This window comes from Eretmochelys imbricata, chromosome 14 (genome assembly GCF_965152235.1).
Source record: "Eretmochelys imbricata isolate rEreImb1 chromosome 14, rEreImb1.hap1, whole genome shotgun sequence".
NCBI lineage: Eukaryota > Metazoa > Chordata > Testudines > Cheloniidae > Eretmochelys > Eretmochelys imbricata.
Genome location: NC_135585.1, coordinates 15,181,854 through 15,201,079, shown reverse-complemented (window position 1 = coordinate 15,201,079; position 19,226 = coordinate 15,181,854). Strand labels below are relative to the sequence as shown.

Sequence of the window (19,226 nt, the reverse complement as noted above, 5' to 3'; positions counted from 1 at the left end):
CCTCCAGGAAAAGCAGTCATTGCATGTAATAGAGTGTGGCCTTGATTCTGGGCAGCAGCTGAAGGGACTTGAGGGGCTTGTTTAATAAGTGAAGCCCAATTATTGAACCTGAGGGCCTAAGGCAGGATGGTTGTCTTCACATTTAGGTGTTCACACTGTCACTTAAGGCAGGTACTGAGCCCCTTACATGCAGATCTAGGTGCCCTTGTGGGGCTCTGGGTATCTGGACTTAGGTGCCCAAGTTCAGTAACTGACTCTCAACCTGCAGATTACTGAATAAGTGGGCAAATGTTTAAAAATGTCCCCATGGCATCAGCAGCTGCAGCCCCCGAGCAGTCACTGTCTGTTCGAGGCCAGAGACAGGAGATATGAAATGAACAGATATGCCCCTCTGGCTAACAATGTGCTATACATTCTGGCTACCCTGCTGCCTTCTGCTCAAATACCGTACTCATGTGGCAGGATCCTTCTGCCTGGATTGTTATAGTAGAGTCAGGATGATGGCATTACAAAGACACTTGTACATACAGGAGACTTATAGCTGAGCACTATGTATCTGGGCAGCTAGCTCCTTCCAAGGTCAAAGTGCTTTGCAGACAGTGGGCCGTGTGCTGCACAGGGTAGTAAGGTGTGGCTGGAAAAGCCCCACAATGTAGGGAGAGAAGCAACATCACTGTATTCTCACCTTGGGAAAAAGCCCTCCCCTGATGTAGTGATGGCTCTGTGGCACTGGGGGCAAAGGGAAGAGGGTGGCTTCAAGGAGCAGTTGCTGCTCTCCATGGCATGTTCCTAGGGAAACTTGTACTAACTGTAATGCTCATTCTGAATGCACAGAGTCCACCTGAGTTGGGGCTCCTGGAGCAGCCAGGCTGTCATGGGGAAGAGAGAGACCCAAGGGAACTATGCAGAACACCAAGGATCCCTATTAGATTCCCTGCTGTTGGAGCTATGTGGGTCTCAGAACATCAGGGTATTCTGTTAGCCAGTGCTCGCTCCCCTCCCTTGGGGGAATGATCCAAAGGAAGCACTGAGATGATCCCGGGAATGATTTCTCCCTTGTATGGAAGCATCTGCCCTATTACAGGTCCTGCTCCATGCAGATGGGAGGTTTGAGGTGGTAGAAACTGCTGGGCTATCGTTTGCTCGATATCTGTTTCATCTGACCCAGGTGGTGCTGTTGGCTGGCTCTCCAGAGGAAATAGCTGCCCCCTCAAATCAGGGATTTAGCCTACTTTTTGTTACTCGAGTTTGCAACTTTAGATTCTTGTTGGAATTTCAGCAGCTGGATGTCCAGACAGCAGTACCCAAATGTATTTTCATCCATCTGTGCTAGACAAGAAGGTTGCAGCCTTCTGAATCTGAACCTCACTACAACCCTCGGTCACCTCCAGGTTGGGTCACTGTAATATGCCCTGCATGAACTATATCTGGAGACTGCTCAAACTTCAGCTAGTGCAGAAAGTGGCTGCTCAATTACTTATCAGAGCCTCCCACAAGGAGCTTATTACACCTGTTCTCCAGAGTCTGCACTGGCTCCCAGCTCATTTTCAGGGGCAGTTCAAGGCATTGGGGTTTGATCTGTAAATTCCCAGACGGTTTGATTGGTGTATTTCTAAGGAGCTGCTCTTGTCTGACAGCTGAGATCAGATGGGGCATTTGAGCAGCCAGTCCCTGGCAGTGTTCATCTGGGTAGGCTATGCTTAGTGGAGGGCTTCAGCTCCAAATCCCACTCCCTCAGGATGGTCACATCAAGCCCACATTTGGTAACCTTCAGGCCACACAGCAATGCCTCCTTCCCCAGGCTTTCTCTGAAGCTGTTGAGGAGGGATGAGGGTTTATTATGTGGGGGGAGCTATGAAAGCTTTGTTGACGGTGCATCAGTTGACTGGTTCTATGTGCGCCTCTAGGAAGTTAGATTTGTACATGTGCCTAGAGCTTTGTACAGCACCAGTCTATAAACCTGAGTAAATAAATGCGGCCCTTTAGCCAGCTAATCCTCACAGCCCCCGACTGGGAGGCAGGGAACCATCTCCTGCCTTTTACAGAGAGCTTGGCTCAGGCTTGGAGCCAGTGATGTCCCAGAGATGCCTCGCTTCCCGCCATTCCGTCACCAAACCAGGAGAGATGTTCATGCCTGGGATGGAGCCATGCTCTGTGGGGGCTGCTGAGTTATCCCTGCCAGAGGTGGTGAATTTTGGGGTTGTGAGGGTTGTCATAAAAATACTGCTGAGGCAGAATCTATTCATCTTTAGAATGGAAAAGATAAGATCGTACCAAGGGTCGGGAGTGTTTAAAAATAGGGATAACCTTCTCATTTCCCCTAACAGCATCTTCATCCCACTCCGCCATCCTCATTTGCATGGCGCAAGCTGCCCCCTGTGCTGGACTATCAGAATCCTCTAGTGTTTTCAGAGGTTGGGTCTTTCCAACCAGTGCCCTTAATCTGCCACTTTCACTGAGTGGTGCCTCCACCTCCTCGCCTGGCTCTGCTTATAAGAAAGTATTCTAATTTAAATGTGTTTTAAATTAATTCCCCAGCCCCTTCCTTCCAGCCGGCCCTCTGCAGCATGCACACCCCTGGGACGCAGGGCTTAGCTCAGGGACAGGAGCCCTGTGTTAAAATACAGTGGCACATCACTGACTCGGTGTTCCTGATGGTTATACCACCAGACCACATTGCTCCCGACTGTATTTAAACAGAACAAGAGGGAAAGGCAGAGCTTTGCCTGAGCTGCAACTAAAAAAGAAAAGAAAAGTAGGTCTCCATCACGCCGTTTCATAACATACCTACCATGTTTCAGAGTAACAGCCGGATTAGTCTGTATTCGCAAAAAGAAAAGGAGGACTTGTGGCACCTTAGAGACTAACCAATTTATCTGAGCATGAGCTTTCGTGAGCTACAGCTCCCTTCATCGGATGCATACTGTGGAAAATACAGAAGATGTTTTTATACACACAGACCATGAAAAAATGAATGTTTATCACTACAAAAGGTTATCTCTCCCCCCACCCCACTCTCCTGCTCGTAATAGCTTATCTAAAGTGATCACTCTCCTTACAATGTGTATGATAATCAAGGTGGGCCATTTCCAGCACAAATCCAGGTCTATTCTCAGCCTGTCACTTTCTTAGAGGCTCTTTCCTGCCACTAGGTGGAGATAAAACCGCTTCAAACTTTCAAAGCCTTGCAGTCCATGAGCAAATGAGAGATTTTTAATGGAAAGTTTTGTGCTCTTGGGCCCAGACCGACAAAGGTATTTAGGTACCTAAATCCCAGTTTTAGGCTCCACTGTGATTCACAAAGCCCTTGCTTGGTTGGTGTCTAATCTTATTTGGTGCCTAAATTTTCAGGGTGAAAGGCACTTTCGTGTCTGCTTCTGAGCATGCGCACTGCAGCCTCCTTGCCAGCGTTCAGACCATCATCCTTCTCCTATGGAAGGCCCAGCGCAATCTACAAAGTGGTGGACGACAGGTGTTCCCTTGCCTGCAGGGCCCAATCCAGTAGAAGTGCTCTGAGCACACTTACTGGATTGGGCCCCATTCAAAATCCAGGAGGAGGAGATGGTGCTGGCCACCATATAATTGTGAACTGAGGGGTTAGAGCACTCAGCTGAGAGATGTAGGGAACCCAGGTTCAACCCCACTCTCTGCCTGAAAGAAGAGAGAGGTTTTGAACAAGGGTCTCCCACCTCTCAGGAGAGTGCTCTAACCAGCAAGCTCTGGGATATTCTGATGCGGGGGTTCCCTCAATCTCTCCTGTTGGAGCTGTTCTACTTTGGCTAACTAATTAGAGTAATCAGAGCTGGACCATGCATCTCCCACCTCCTGGATGGGAATCCCTAACTGCCTGGCCATAGGGTTGTTCTCTGGTCCACTGAATATTTAAGTATTTATACCCAGTGGAGCAGCTGCAGCTGGAGAGGTTGAGGGAGCCACCATAACAGGATATCCTATAACCCAGTGGTTAGGGCAGCTCCTTGGAAGTGGGAGACCCTGGTTCAAATCCTTTTTCCCCTTGGGGAGAGGTGGTATTGACCCTGGGTCTCCCACATCCCACTCTTACCCCTGGGCTAATACTTAGAAGGTTGCTATTACCAACACCGTCTCCTCCACCAACACTGTCTCCTTCTCCGGCTGTTTTGTGTGGTCTGAGCAGGGTCAGCTTTCCAAGCAGATGCTTGGGGCGGCATTCAAAATGGGGCGGCAGTCTGTGTCCCGCGGTGGCAATTTGGCGGCGGCCCCACTGCTCTTCCCGCCGTGGTGGCTTTTGGGCGGCAATTCAGCAGCGGGGTCTGAGGCAGGCACCTCATTCGTTCTCTCAAGAACATCTACAGTGCCTGACTCCAAGAGAGGGGTTCCCATCTGTGGATCACAAGCAGATAGGCACCCAGCTCTGTGAGAGGGATGGGGCTTAGGACAAACCCCTCTTGTCTGCACCTTCCACTGAGTAGTTCAGGCAGCTCCCCACCTAACACGCTGGTTCTGTGGATTGCATTCTTAGGCATCTGTCTCTCCCCATGCAGTGTATAGGGAGCCTAGGCGCCTAACTCAGGCTTTGTGGATCCCATTGTTATTCCAGGGATTTTCTTGGCGCCTGAAAATTAGGTGTTGCAATGCCTATGTCCCTTTGTGGGTCCTGCCCTTAGTTTTTAAAGCCCTCTCTTGCTCTTAGCTGGGGCTAACAAAGCCAGCTGGGGATGCTCGAGATGTCCTGCAGGATATTTTGCTCTTGGTCAGCAGGTTTTTTTTTTCTGACAACAAATACATCATTTTATTTTGACTATTGCAAACAAATAATGAAGGGATAATCTCAGGAGTTAGATGAAGGAATAAATAGCTGCAGAGACTGATGGAACAGCACAGATGAAGTGAGGCTTTCAATCACCCCTCTCCGCCAGATGTGGGCTCCAGGGACATAGCAAAGGAACAAGTATAGCCTGGGAAAAGGGGACATCTCTGTCTGGTCCTGTGTTGGCATTCCAAAGGGCTGTTGCTTTCTCAGACTTCCAGTGACCTACATGTGAGGGGTAAGATGATCAGTGGATGAGTCAGATTAAAGGGCTGGTTTAAATATGCTGACTGGAGAATGAATTCTGCTCTTGTTTATAGCAATGTTTAATGTCCTGGAGGGGGCTGTATGCATATGCGTACTGTAGGGCACTAGAACGACTCATCTCTGTGTCCTAGGTCTTGTACTGCTGATGTGACTCTCCATTAGTTTCCATGGTAGGGGGCTTTGCTCTTGGAGAAGGAAGATGAGAGTTCTAGCCCCTTGAAGTTCTGACCTGCACACAGCAACACCCGTGAGAGTGAAGGGGAAGAACAGATCTGTTACAATACGAACTGTGTGGTTAGTATATTTTCTGTGTACATCAAGCCAAAATATATTGCCTCAGATAGCAAATTCTCTTTTCTTCTGCCTCCCACCCTGAAAGGTGCTCTCAAATGACTCTTTGTTTAAAAAGAATACTATTCTAGTATAATCAATTCCCTACCGATAGCCTGCAACAGGAAGGTTGTACTACTCACCTCTAGATGGCAATATTGTCCCAACGAGACTGAGCTTCTCTTTAGTGCAAAAGGAAAAGTCCTTGAGAGAAGCTGAGTAGTTCTGTCCCATGTGCATAGAACTCACTAAGGGCTGGATTTTCAAAGCTGTTAACCCACAGTTCTAGCTGAAGTCAATGGGAGCTGCAGGTCTTCAGCACCTTTGAAAACCAGGCCACGCGAAAGTGAGGACTTGGGCTGGGGTGAGTTTTAGCTGTCCTCCTCCATGTTCCTTCCACCAAAGTCACACCAGAAATGCAGCAATAGAGTTCATTCAGCTCCAATCCACCGCCCAGATTCACTCCAAGGAAAAGAATTTTAAAAAGGAGCTTGGACCCCACTCCAGTGCAGTAGAGGGGGTGATTTGTCAGGCAGAAAAGAGCCCTTTCTCCCCAGCCCTGGACAGGAGATCTGTCCCACTTCCCCAGCCTCACAGGATAGCTCTGGACAATAACACAGCTCTCTTACTTGCTATGGGATATTTAGCTTTGAGAGGGAATCTTGTGTTGGGTTTTTCTTTATTGATGATCATCCTTCTTGGAACCTGTACTGTGGATGCTGTGAAAATAAATCAGACATCCTGATGCTTTGTCTGTCATGCTACAAAGCGCCTATACTGGAGTCTGGTGTTCTGGGACACAAACAGTTCTTACTAAATGATCAGGAGGGAGAAATATTAGTTTTCCAAGGGTTAAAAAGCTGTGTGGTTTACTGATAGGTAGCAGGACTCTACTGTCTTCTAATCCCAGCCCTGACACAACAGTTGCTGAGTGCCTTCAGGCAAGTAACTTAAGCCAAAATTTTCAAATTTAGTTACATAAAGTAAAGAACCTAAATACGTGGCTTAATGTTCAAAGTTGTCATTGGGAATTGTTGTGGCTCGGTATAGCTGAAAATCAGGCCAAGTGCTTAATTGGCACCCTAGTTTAGAAACGTTGGCCTTGACTTCTGTGTCTTAGAACTTGTCTTCACACAAAAGTTGTACCACTTTAGCCATACCATTATAATTAAAATGGCACAACCCTCTTCGTGGGGAGACAGTTATTCCAGTGCAAAGGTGCTTATATCAGTGTAGCTTATTCCTGTGTGGGAATGGAAGTAAACTGTACTAGTATAAGGTGCCATTATGCTGGTATGACTGCATCTATGCGAGGGATTGTATCAGTGATAGAAAATCACATCCCTGAAGGAAATAGTGACATTGGTACAAAAACTGTGTAGACCAGCCCTTAGTTTCCCATCTACAAAGTGGGCTTATCTGCTTCCCAGGGTGTTGTGAAGCTTAATTAAGATCCTTAAAAGGACAAAGGTATTACATAAGTTTGGGGGATTAGTATAAATGTCAATGCGCTTTACAAGCGCTGACAAAAATCACATAATGAATAACAAGACCTTTAACTTCATGTTGCTTTCTAGCAAGATTACTTATAGCGCCACACTTCAAAATAGCAGCTGTAAAATGTTGACATTTCTAATCAAATGTGCATAATCTTTTTCTTTAGCCAGAATTGAAAAGACAGGGTGTATTTTAGAACTCCAGCTCTTCCTTCTCAGCCAGCCCTGCCATTTTCCTCATTATTCATGTTGCTCAATAAACTATGGTTTGGTATAATTTCTTAGGGGCTGATCTGGAGAAGTGCCGAGTACTTATGACTCCCACAGAAGCCAACAGGAGCTTTGGGTTGGGCCCTTCATGAATTAAGCCAATGTATGGGTTTTTAGTCTGATTATCTGTTGATAATCCAGTGGTATTGTGCAGTGAAAGCTGTCCAGCTTTATTAGGGAAGGAGAAAGCATCACATGTACTGTGACAAAGTTCCTGCTCTACCTTGGTGGGTCTTGCGCTTATTGGTGCATTTGCTCACCTTAGAGCTTCATGGCAGCCCTCAGCTTGGCCGTTTTTCTGAACCCACAGTCCAGGTCAACTCCTCCTGTGTCTGACCAGCAGTTGGGAGGGTTTGGGGGGAACCCGGGCCCACCCCCTACTCTGGGTTCCAGCCCAGGGCCCTGTGGAATGCAGCTGTCTAGAGTGCCTCCTGGAACAGCTGTGCGACAGCTACAACTCCCTCGGCTACTTCCCTATGGCCTCCTCCCAACACCTTCTTTATCCTCACCACAGGACCCTCCTTCTGGTGTCTGATAATGCTTGCACACCTCAGTCCGTGTTCTCACTCCCAGCTCCTCACACGCACACCACAAACTGAAGTGAGCTCCTTTTTAAAACCCAGGTGCCCTGATTAGCCTTCCTTAATTGATTCTAGCAGCTTCTTGATAGGCTGATTAGAACACCTGCAGCCAATCTTAATTATCTCCAGAAGATTCCTGATTGTTCTGAAACCTTCCCTTTTACCTTACCCAGGGAAAAGGGACCTGCGTAGCCTGGGGCTAACATATCTGTCTTCTATTACTCTCCTAGAGCCACCTGGCCCGACCCTGTCACAGTACACAGAGAGATGGCTCCAGGGGTGATTACAGATTTTGAAATGCACCCAGGACCCTAGACTTGTAAACACCCAAAAGCAGTAAAACAATTGCTTCAGCACACGTCTGGCACCCAACAAATCTAAACCAGTAATGAGCCGCTCCAGCAAACCCCCTGGTAAAGAATCCAGCGCTGGGAGGGAGGTGCAGGAACTCCTGCCGACCAGCAGGGACTAAAGTGACCCTGGCAGTGTTTTAAAGCATTTAAAGTGAATCTCAGAACTGAGTTGCAAGGAAAGAGAGGAACCAGTTTGTTGTGAAGCTCTTCCCACCCCCAGCCCTGTAGTTCTCCCTGCTCCCATAGATAACCCATCCACCCTGTGCTCCCTGCAGCTGGAAGGGACTGGCACAGGGTAGTAATTAAGGGTTGGGACGCCTCTCTCGACCTTCCACCAGGCTCCAGCTGGGGAGCAGGCTCCGGTCCCAGGGCTTGCATACTTGGGCACTTGCTCCCTGTTGCAGTTACACTAAAGTCTCAGGTACCACTCTCCACACGCCCCTTCTCTTGCCCAAATCTGGAACCGCATCACCCTGACTGACAGCAGCCCTGGCCCTGCCCAGCTCCTGCAGCCCCCTTTGCTTTTCCAATCAGGAGAGACGGACCGGAGTTTGGGAGGGATTTCCTGCAGGGAGACGGACCGAGCGGGCAGGGGGAGGTGGCTTGGGGGAGAGAGACTTTTCAGAGTTCCTAGGCGCCCTGTGAAACTGACTAGACGGGTCAATTTCAGCAGCAGGGTCGGCTGTGCCCGTGGGAATCCCCAGCCGGCCAGGCAGGGCTCTGAGGACGAAAGGGGATATTGTTGCAGCAGCTCTGCTTTGCAGTTCCAGCGCCTAGAGACTTGATCTCCTCCCTCTTTCCCCCAGAGTCCGGGACTGTAAGAGATCAAAGGCATTTTTGTGTGGAAGTGGAGATCTGCTCTGGGCTTTCATTACACCAACTCTGCGGGGTGAGGTTGGGGAGAACGCTCCCCAGCCAGGGACAGACGTGGCTGAGAAGGAATCGGATTTGCAGCTGTGCCTGTTGGAAACCCAGGGGAGTTCCTGAGGAGGTGAGTTATGGAGAAGAAAGAGCGGGGGGCGGGAATTGGTGCGGGTTGTTTGCTGCCCGCAGAGAATGACTTCCCCTTATTCCCCTTGCTGGGTCTCTTGTGCCTGTGCCGTAGCTTTCACATTCTTTTAATAGGCTCCGCTCCGCTCGGGTCCAGTTCAGCGTTTTGATCTGAAAATATTTGTTTAAAGAAGTTCAAAGATCCCCTTTGTCAGGGCTGCCTAGTAACCTTCTTCTGCCCCAGGTTAAGTTTTTCCTGACTCTTTTTTATAGTTTTAGTCTCTTAAGAGAAGTGCTCCAGGTTGCCTTTTTTTCTCTCTCTCTTTCATTGAGTGTGTGTCCCCCCCCTCCCCCGCCTCCTTCCTTTATAATCCCCCCCATTTGGCTTTTGTTGCAACTTACTCCTTGTGTGGTCTTGGGCAAGTGCCTTGAACATCCCAGCCTCAACGTCCCCATTTGTGATATGGGGGAGGGGGTGGTGATTAAGTATATTTGTGGTTTTTGTGGGCGGAACTAGATCTTCCTAGGTCTGTATAGTGCTTGGTAGAGGAGATGCCTCAACAGTGTTTACTGTTATGATGGTAGGGTGTTTCCATCATCCTAACCTTTGCAACTGGGGGTGTGGATAACTTCCCCAGACTGCCTTTTAGGGTTGGGGTTTTTTTGTTTGTTTGTTTTTAAATTGCTGTTCAGCATCTCTACTCCTCCCCTTCCATAATTCTACCATTTCCCCCCCACTCTGAGTTGTTTGATGAAGGAATATTTCAGATTCCTGGGTTCTCCAGGTGAATTCCTGGGTTGAAAGATTAGCTTTCTCAGGTAGGGGGAGGGTTGTTTGCTATCACTATATACAGCAAGTCACATTCCAGTCTATTGCCAATAAACACCAACAGGGAGCGGAGGGAGAAATGCTTCTAGCTCAGGACTGCATCTGATACTGCTGCACTCTTGTGAAGCTTGAGAGGTGCAGATTGTTAACCCTTGGTTACACAGAGTTCCTGGGGCCTATTATGGCAGAGTCTTGGATGAGTAGCTGGCATTCAGATATGAGCCTGCTTCCTAGTGTAGATTGACTTAAAAAAAATGTTAGTATAAAAAAGTCAAGTGCCAGTGGGTTTGGATGATATCAAAGTAAAGCTGGGTAAGATGTGCTGAAGCAGAATGAAAACCAAACAGCTTTAAGCTGGTGCAGTAACTGAGGTTCCAGGAGATGTTCTATTAACCCAATTCACGTTTGCTTATGGCAAGGAGCAATGAGGATGGACACAAGCATTAGACTTTAAGCCAACTGGCCGCAACTTGATTATAACATGAGGATATACCCCTAAAGCAGCCTGACCTGACAGCAGTGAAGCGCGGAAGTGACCGCCAACCAGAGTTGTGATGCACATCACATCGCAACCCGCTTGTGATGTGAAAGTTCAGAACAACCTAGCTGCCCAGGGCCTAATCGTCCAGCATAAACCCAAGGCCTGCAATCACATGTAGGCTACTGCATGGGAAAATCCCAAGCCTTACCATGTGAGTCTGGGCATCCCTGCAAATCCTTCCCCCACAAGGAAGGCTGTCATTGCCTGGCGGGTGCCACTGTGCCGCCCAGAGGTGTGTCTACCCTCTCAGCTCCATCCTGCAGTCACGCACTGGTGTGTGTCCCTTATCAGGCAATGATCTTAGCTTTATGGGTTTGCACTCTTCCTTTTGCAATATTTTTCCAAGAGTCAGGCTTGGTGCTAATGTGTGAGGGTGCAGGAGGCTAGATGTGTCTCTCCCCTGACCTACTTTTCATCGCCATTTGTTAGCCTAAGTGGTTATAACATCATATGAACTTTCATATAATTTTTACAGTTGATTTTAGAATCGGGCTAGATTTATAGTCCCAGTTATTACAACAGAACCCAACATTATAAACAGCCAAGGATGCTTCTCGGGAGCTTTAAGAAAGGGAGGTCTAGGAGAATCCAGGGCTCAAGTGACTGGTAACAGAAAGTGGAGCCTTGTAGCACTAGTTTGCTGGTTCTAATTTGGTGCTAATGAAGAATTGTAGCTATCTGACAGCAGTTTGGCAGCTTGTGTCAATCTTTCATATTTTCTCTCTCTTGCACACACTCCTTCTCCCAAGATTTCATGACCGGGTGAAGAGAAGCTGCCAGATGCATGGCTGAAACATGGGAGAAGTCTAGAAATGTACAGAATACAATTGAAAAAACTTCATGTTAGGATAAATCTAAATTTAGAGATTGGGAGTGGGGAGGCTTTTGGTGGGTAGGAACATGTGTGGTGGGGGCCCCCATCCTGTAACACTGGGGGGAAACCTCAGTTTCTGAAAGGATGCCCTATGCACTGAGATGGAGACACGGTCCACCAGCAGGGAATTGGCTTGCTAGGGGCTGAATTAAATTTTGATTCTCCTCTGTCCTCTGAGTACAGTCACTCTGCCAGCTTGTGCTCAGCTCATTGCCTGAGAATGCTTGTGTGCTAATAACCTTCTTAATGGGTATCTTTTAAATCCCAATGCACTGGAGCTTCCCATTTAATTCTGAGGGCAGTATCTGTGTTTGCAAGGCGTAAGGAGAGAGGAAATGTTCAGCAAGGCCAAGGCGGCCTGACTAGGAGTAACAGGCTGAAATGCGGTGCTCTTAAATGTCCAGGGAAAGGGCTGGAAGCTCATCATTGGGATTCTTTAAAACTGCTAGGAGAAAAAGTAGCCGTAGTGAATATAGATTACAGTCCTGTCCTGTCCTGTCCTGGCTGGTGGAGTGACTCTCAGTGAGGCACTCTGATACCATCGTGATAGCCATATAATATCTAGATAGACATTGAAGTCCATCACACTCCAAGAGGGTTGTTATACTTTGCAGTTCCATCACACCTTTTATCTGAGGGTACTAATTACAGCTCCCCTGAGAGAGGGGATTCTTAAAGCCACATAGAGATGTGTACACCGAGGCACAGAGAGGTTAGGTGACTTGCCCAAGGTCATGCATCGAAACGGTTACAGAACCAAGAGAAGAACCCAAGGGAGTCCAGATTCCCTGCCCCTGGCTCCAGCCCCTAGACCGTGCGCCCACAGTAGTCTATCCCCCCCACGGCCAGGGCTCTGCTGGGGTCGGGGAGGAGGCACAGCACTCAAGCAGTGGTTGGGTAAACATTCTGCCTGCTTGTGTCCTATGCAGGCAGAACACTTCTAGGGCGCCGGGGAGAGTGCACAACCTGGAGGCTCATGATCCACCTTTCGAAAGGGTGTAGTGTGCACAGACAATTGCTGGTGTGCAAGGAGGGGCAAGGCTGTGCCCATGCTCTTGCTTCTCCCACTGCTGGCCCTATTCTCTCCTGCATGCATGTGTGGCAGGACAGGGCACTCGTGACCTTCCCAGAGCATCCATGCTGGGGGTCCAATCTGATCTCTTGTTTCTTTTGCCCACAGCACCTATTGTTAGAATGTCTCCAATACAGGGCCTCTCCCCCTCCGCTCCTGCAGCCCTTTTAACACGAGGACAGTCTGACTTCTGCCGGTACTAAATATAGTCAAACTATTTGTTCTTCGGCGTGGCCACAGAAGCAGTCGCAGTGGACTGTTTTAATGATGCTGATAAGTAAATAGCCTTTGAAACCTGACCCTGCTGTTGCTGTTCACAGGTACTGGGAGCACCAGGACAACCTCTCCTCTGGGGCTCTGTGACCAAGGTTCTGAACGCCGCCAGCGCAGGGGGTCTGCAGAGTGGCTGGCAGAGACGGCACCAAGAGGAATGCCGGTATGAGGGGGATAACAGAGAGAGAGAGGATCTATAACTTCCAGATGGAAAGGAGCACATAATCCCTTTGGGAAGAATTAGGGAATCATCAGCGCAGCTCAGCCTGGCGCGAAGGAAGCAAAACATGACCCCTCGATCTCTGAGAGCTTTGCACAGGTTCGGTTAAGAGGCCAGACTCTTCTCAAAGCAGACTCTCCCGGCCCGCTCCTCCAAACTGCCTGGCTTTGTCTTGTGGGGCCCTGTTGCTGTTGGGAGTCAGTCCCCAAGCATGGAACTATTTTTTGTTTAAGTGATTGCATGTTCTTTAACCAGACTGCATCCCCATCTCCATCAAAAGGAAAGTGACTCCTAGCTGCATTTATCGCTATTAACGGAGAGATCTTTTTATAAAGGCTTTTTTTATGTCCCGTGGGATTTTAAAATATTTTTCTTGCTGGGCTTTTCCTCCATTTGAGAGCATTTTGAGGAGTTGCTACGTGCACGCCCATGGCTTTATGAACCAGAGGGATCTGAGGACCTCTTCCTTTCACTCCCCTACCACTCCGACCTGTCCATGATGGGGCGAGAGCAGGAGCTGATCCAGGCTGTGAAAAATGGGGATGTACCTGGTGTGCAGAAACTGGTGGCCAAGGTCAAAGCATCCAAGAGCAGTGAGTACCTTTGCCTCTTAATGCAGCAGCAGGGAGCTGAAAGAACATGGGCATTGCTGCTTGCTCCATCTCTTGTCAGTTGCTGTGAGTTCTACTCCTAGGGCCTTGGTGTGAGAGTCCTTGGGAACAGGGCATGTGAAGCCTGGCACTCGTGCACTGGAGTGGAGACTACTCTGCAGTCAGGGGCTGGGGGTGTGAATCCAGATCTCGCTGATAATGTAAAAGATGATGCTTCTAGTAGCCTCTGTGTGGAAACCCTGAAATGTGGGGGACAGATGGGGGGAAGGGTGGCAGAAAGTCACCAAAGGAAAGTGAGCAGCACAGCTCCTATGGGGCATGCTGGCGCAGAGGGTCCTTCAGTCATTGCCACTTACTTCTGGTCAGATTTATCTTGTGAAAAATTACCATCCAAACCAGTCAACTGGAACCAATTGTCAGGCCTTGAATTTGAGATTCTTTAAGTCTGGTAATGTTTAACCCTTCAGTAGTGCCCGTCTCTTTCCTGTATACTCTTAAAGGTCAGCTGCAGAACTGAAGTAGGAATGAATTTAAGGCCGGTTCTGTGTGCTTGTACTGACCAGGCTGTGATAAAGGGGGAGACCCATGTCACTGCAGCAAAGAAACTCATGGGGACTGGTTATGTGCGTGCATTGTTGGCCTGTTGAATGGGTGCCCAGAGGGCCCCCCAAGCAGCATTCAAGGGCTGAAAAGGTCCTAGATGAAATATGGAGGTGGCAGGGGAAGGAGAGAGCTGGGTTACTGTGTATAATGGAGACAAAGGAAAGCAGGATCACTGGGATGGGGAGAGAATTACACAACCCTATGGAGCACAGCCCTCCTTATGGGAAAAAGACATTGAACTACACCCAGGAGAAGGCAGGAGGTATTGGTAGGAAACACCATGGTTAGAGTTGTGGATGGTACATTGTGCAGTCACGTCCCGATCATGCACTGATTCTCCTAAAGATCAGGATACAAGAGATTGTGTCCTCAGTGGATGAGTTCCTGGTTAGGAGCAGGGAAGAAGCCCCTGTAAGTTTTGGCCCCAGTGACCTACGGGGAGGGAGACAGACTGGGAGTTCCTAGGGTTTGAGGACCTAGAGAAATAAACAAAAGACCAGGGCATCACTAGGACCTTGTCAGCAGCCCGTGTCCCAGACACCCCCATGCAGGATAGTGATTGGAATGAAATGGAGGTGGGTGGGAGGGTCTGAACTTTATCCTAAAGCTGGGGCCCCAGGGACAAAGGTTAAGATCTGAATGTCTCAAAAGTGTGGGGTGTCCAGCTCCAGAATCTTGGTTCAGCTCCTCATTCTTGGGGTTCTTCCTGGAGTAGGTGGGATATGTGAGACGGGTGACACCCAGCGCATATAGGTGCACCAGAGCGTTGGCTAAGAAGAAGGAAGACGGAGCTATATTCCCCATATGAATGTGGGAATCAACAGAAGACAGCAGAAGGGAAGTGGGAGGAAAGGTGAACTAACTGGACTAATCAGTTGAGTGGATAAGGAAGCCATTAGGATGAAGAAGTAAAACAGGGTAGTCTAAAGCATGTGAGATAACTGAGCCACTGGGGAACAATTGGAGACTCTGTATGTGTCTGTTTGCAGGGAAGTTCTGAATACACATTCTAGATTCTCCTTTGACTCTAATGGTCTTGGTTGGTGGGGAGACAAGGGTGAAGTACCATACGCTGGATCTACAAAGCCATCCTGCTAAAATGCTCTTTAAGGCTAATGTTAAAAGACTACCCTTTCTTCAACCAGAAGGGATATGGATTTAAGGTGGACTCTGGGCCCAGCTGGTGGGGGGAAGAAAGTGAATGTCGGGAGAGTGGGTCCTGGTCCAATTCCCCAGAGACAGGTGTTCACATCATAAAAACTATCACATTTAATAGTGCTCTTGGCAGAGAAGCTAAGGGCTGAATGGGCAAGTGGTAGCCAGCAAACCTTTCACCCTGGGAGGTGTCCATCCAGGGCAGGGTTGTGGTGCAGCATAGGGGAAGCTTGCCCTCCTGCGGCCTGTGCTGTGCTTGTGCTATGGATACAGGCATCCTGTTGCCAGGTCTGTCAGTCTGGCACATCTCATGAGAGCAAAAGAATTCACGTGAAAGCTCATAGGAGGAGAAAAGTGTGTGTGTGGAGGGTGAGGGGGAATAACTGAGACTGACTTGGAGAGACGAGGAGCAGCTCAGGGCTGTGTGTTCAGTGCTGGAAAAGTTAGTGAGGCTGGGGATTATAAAAACAAGGCGGGGATAAACTGCTAGGTCAGACACTGCAAAGTGCTGAGCGGGAGGAGGTAGGGGTTAACCTCTGAAAATCCACAGGGCTGGGGTTACGGAAACAAAACAACGCTTCCTAGACGGTTGCACCAAATGCAGATTGGAAAGAACTTTTCCAGTCAGTACAAGGAACTAGCCCAGCCGATTGGGAACATCATGCACAGGTCTGCTCACCTGCTTATCGCAAGGCCAGGTGGCACGGGAAAACCCCAATGATGCAGATTTGTCAGAGTGCGGAGAGATACTTAGCTCTCAGGAGGAGGAGGAAATAAGAATCTACAGCGTTCTGAGAGAGGCTAGTGATGCCTACAAGGGAGACCAGGAGCTGTTGTTAAGGAAGGGCTGAGAATAAGGACAACCCCAGTGTCTATCTCTAGATTAAATACTAAGGAAGAAAGGAGTGAAGCCGGAACTGGCACAGCTGGTGTGCTTGGCTTGAAAGGGGAGCCTGATGAGGTGTAACATGCAATGAGGTGAGAATGCCCCCATGCTAGGAGGGGAAGGAGCAAGGCTGGCCTCCTCCCCTCCATCCTAGGACCTTAATCACCTGATGACTCTATCTCAATCAAATGCAATTGGAGAGCATTCTCTATTGCCTTGCTCTGGCTTTGTCCCCTCCTTGCTCCCCACAGGGGCTGAACCCCCAGCCAGAGATGGGGTCAGTCTATTACATGGCGGCAGGATAGGTCTGACGTTTCCCCTGCTGCATGAGGCTCTGTCCCTCCACCAGAGGAGCCTTCTACTCCCAATCCCTTATGATTCATTCTCTTGCTCGCTCGCTCTCTTTTTGTTAAGATGCCGGGTGAGCAGAATGTTAGCTGCCTTTGTTGCTCATTAAAGCGCCTTTCCATATGACAGGCCGAGACGCTGATTTTTAAAATCCCTCTAAGAGTCCTTCTGCTGTCTCAGTGGATTCGGCGCCGCATCGCTGTGATTAGCCCTCGGGGATCTCCTGGGCCTAAAAAAAGTCGCTGCACGTAACCGAGAATCAAGCCGCCAGTCCCGGCAGCGGGAAGTTCAGGGACACATAGTTAAATATTCAACGTGCATATTCTTAGGCGGTGCATGGGGTGGAAAATGTTGGTGCACAAATGGGTCAGAGCACCTATTATTTCAAAGCCCGGGAGCACATGATGATTTCTTCTTTTTTTTTTTTGGTGGGTGAGAGCACATTAATCCTGCAGCTCTGTGCGGCTGGGGGACATCAGTATGATACTGTAAGGCAGAGGGTGTGGGGGATGCCCATTGTTGTAGATACCTCTGCAAGTGGGGAGGGGTTCTCTCAAACCATATACATCCAGGGAGGGCTTGGGCCATTCCCCGTGGACCCTACTGCTGTTGGGGTTGTCACCTGGAGCAGTGGTAGAAGTTTTAATTTCCTTCTCTCGCCTCCTCTTCAGTGTCTGAGCACTGCAGAGTTTAATTGAAATTGTTAAACGACCCGTCACGGCTTTGGCCTTTTCTCCTTAGTGATCAATCACTTTCCTGGCTGGACGCGCTCGTTAACAATGAGCCAGTTGGCTGGGCAGGGATGAGCGCAGTAGCCCTGGAGTTAAAAAAAAAAAAAAAAAAAAAAAAAAAAGGGGGATTGGGGAGGGGGGGTGTCACAAGATTAGATTCCTGGGGGAGGAGACCAGCAGAACAATTGGGTCTGTGGCCATTGTCCCTTGGAAAGGGGAAAGTCTCTCAAGCTGTGCCAGCCCTTATGAGGGGAAGACAGAGTTTAATTCAGCTGAGCCCCAAGAGCAGGCTCCTGGATGGAATTTACCAGGGGGATTTGCTTGCTAGTCGTTCATCCTGAAGAATCGCAAAATGTCTTGAAAGTTTGCATGCTCACAGCTTTGCTGAAATTTAGCCATTTCTGGGGTGAAGGCAGTCAACTAGTTTCTCCTCTACTTGCATGGAGGATGAGAAACTTTTGACCAAGCACGCTAGGATAAATCCATACTCTTGGGGAAAGAGCTTTAATATCCATGCAGAGCAGGCAGAGTCTAAGAAAATGGGTATTTCCTGCTTCCAAGTTCCCAGGAGGTCTGTGAGGTTCATTTAATTCATGTGTGTAAAGTGCCTTGAGATCCTCGGATGGAAGAGGCTCCAGTTGGGCAAAACAGTATTAACTTGGAAGGATAAAGAGCTACATCAACCCTGTTAGGCTTTGAACCTGATTCTGTGCAGTCTAGATATTTTCAACATGACACTGACCTTAGCCATCCACAAAGCGTCTAAAGTGGCTTTCTGAGCTCCCAGACATTGTATGTATCAAGTGTTCCTAGTTAGAAGGCATGATAACCTGCTAAATACAGGTATTTGCCATTGTTCTAGTCCAGAGGTTCTCAAACCTTTCTATCATGTAGATTCTGTTCTAGTAGAATACTAGTAAGCTCTCTCTGTTTTGTGTTTGTACAGCACCCAGTGCACTGGGCTCCTGGTCCATGACTGGGGCTCCTCCGGTAATACAAATAATTCATAATGAGCTTGTCCAGTGGTCTCCTCCCCTTCCAATGGCCACTTCCTCTTCCATTGTCTCATCAGATCCCTGTGGTAACCACAGCAGTCCCTTATGTGGAGTAGTAATGTTAGACATGTATTTTTAGCAGCTTTTAACGTGATGCAGTAGCTGGAAACAAACAGGCAAGCTAGCACCATGTGAACAGCGAGCTCTGCACAGACCTCACTTTGGGAACTGCTTTGCTAGTCTGTCCCTCCAGAATTTCTCAATGGGCTGAGAGTTCCTGGCTCGCTCCTCCCCTGCCTGCTTTCCAGCTGTGGAGCGTTGGCAGGGGTGCAGTGCGGGGCTTACCCCTCTGGCCACCATTCTCTTTCTGCCATTGACAGAATAGCACTGGTAATGCCCCCTGTGCCTTATACAGAATACAAGAGCATTACCTGTCCCACAAGCCATCTCGTCCAGTCTCGATTTCCTGATAGTGGTCAGCACTAGTTGCTTCAGAGGATGGTTTAAGAGCCCTGCAGTAGGCAGACGTGGGGTAAACTGACCCTGCAACTGGCTCCCTCCTAATCCTTAGTAGTTAGTTTGGCTTAAGCTCTGAAGCATGAGGCTTAATATCTCTTCCAGAATTAGTGAACTTTAACTATTGTAACTCTGGATGTTCTTGTTATCCATATAAATATCCAGTCTCTCTTTGAATTTTACTGATTGCATTTGCCTCAGTGACATCCTGTGGTAGAGATCCACAGTTTGTATCGTGTGGGGAAAAAAGTATTTATTTTTGTTGTTTTTGAATTTGTCATCTTTTAATCTTGTTAGCTAGCCTTTTGTTCTTGTGTTGTGAGATGGTGAGAACAGATCTACCTTCTTGATCATGTGCTATTTTATAGACTTTTTTTGTGTCCCCTCTTCACCTTTCTAAGTGAAGGAATTTCATTCTCTTCAATCTCTCGTCATGTAAGAGTTTCTCTAGGTCCCTAGTCCTTCTCATTGCCCATCTCGGATCCCCCTGTAATGC

The 19,226-nt window shown here is 48.5% G+C and overlaps 1 protein-coding gene across 1 annotated transcript in view; it reads left to right on the top strand.

Annotated features, from left to right (window-relative positions):
• Nucleotides 1-13,381: 13,381 nt before the first annotated feature.
• Nucleotides 13,382-19,226, top strand: part of CASKIN2 (CASK interacting protein 2) — a 66,318-nt gene continuing 60,473 nt past the window's right edge. The window contains exon 1 of the mRNA XM_077833721.1: nucleotides 13,382-13,478. Within this exon, the coding sequence (XP_077689847.1) occupies nucleotides 13,382-13,478 (97 nt within the window). The remainder of the gene's footprint in view (nucleotides 13,479-19,226) is intronic.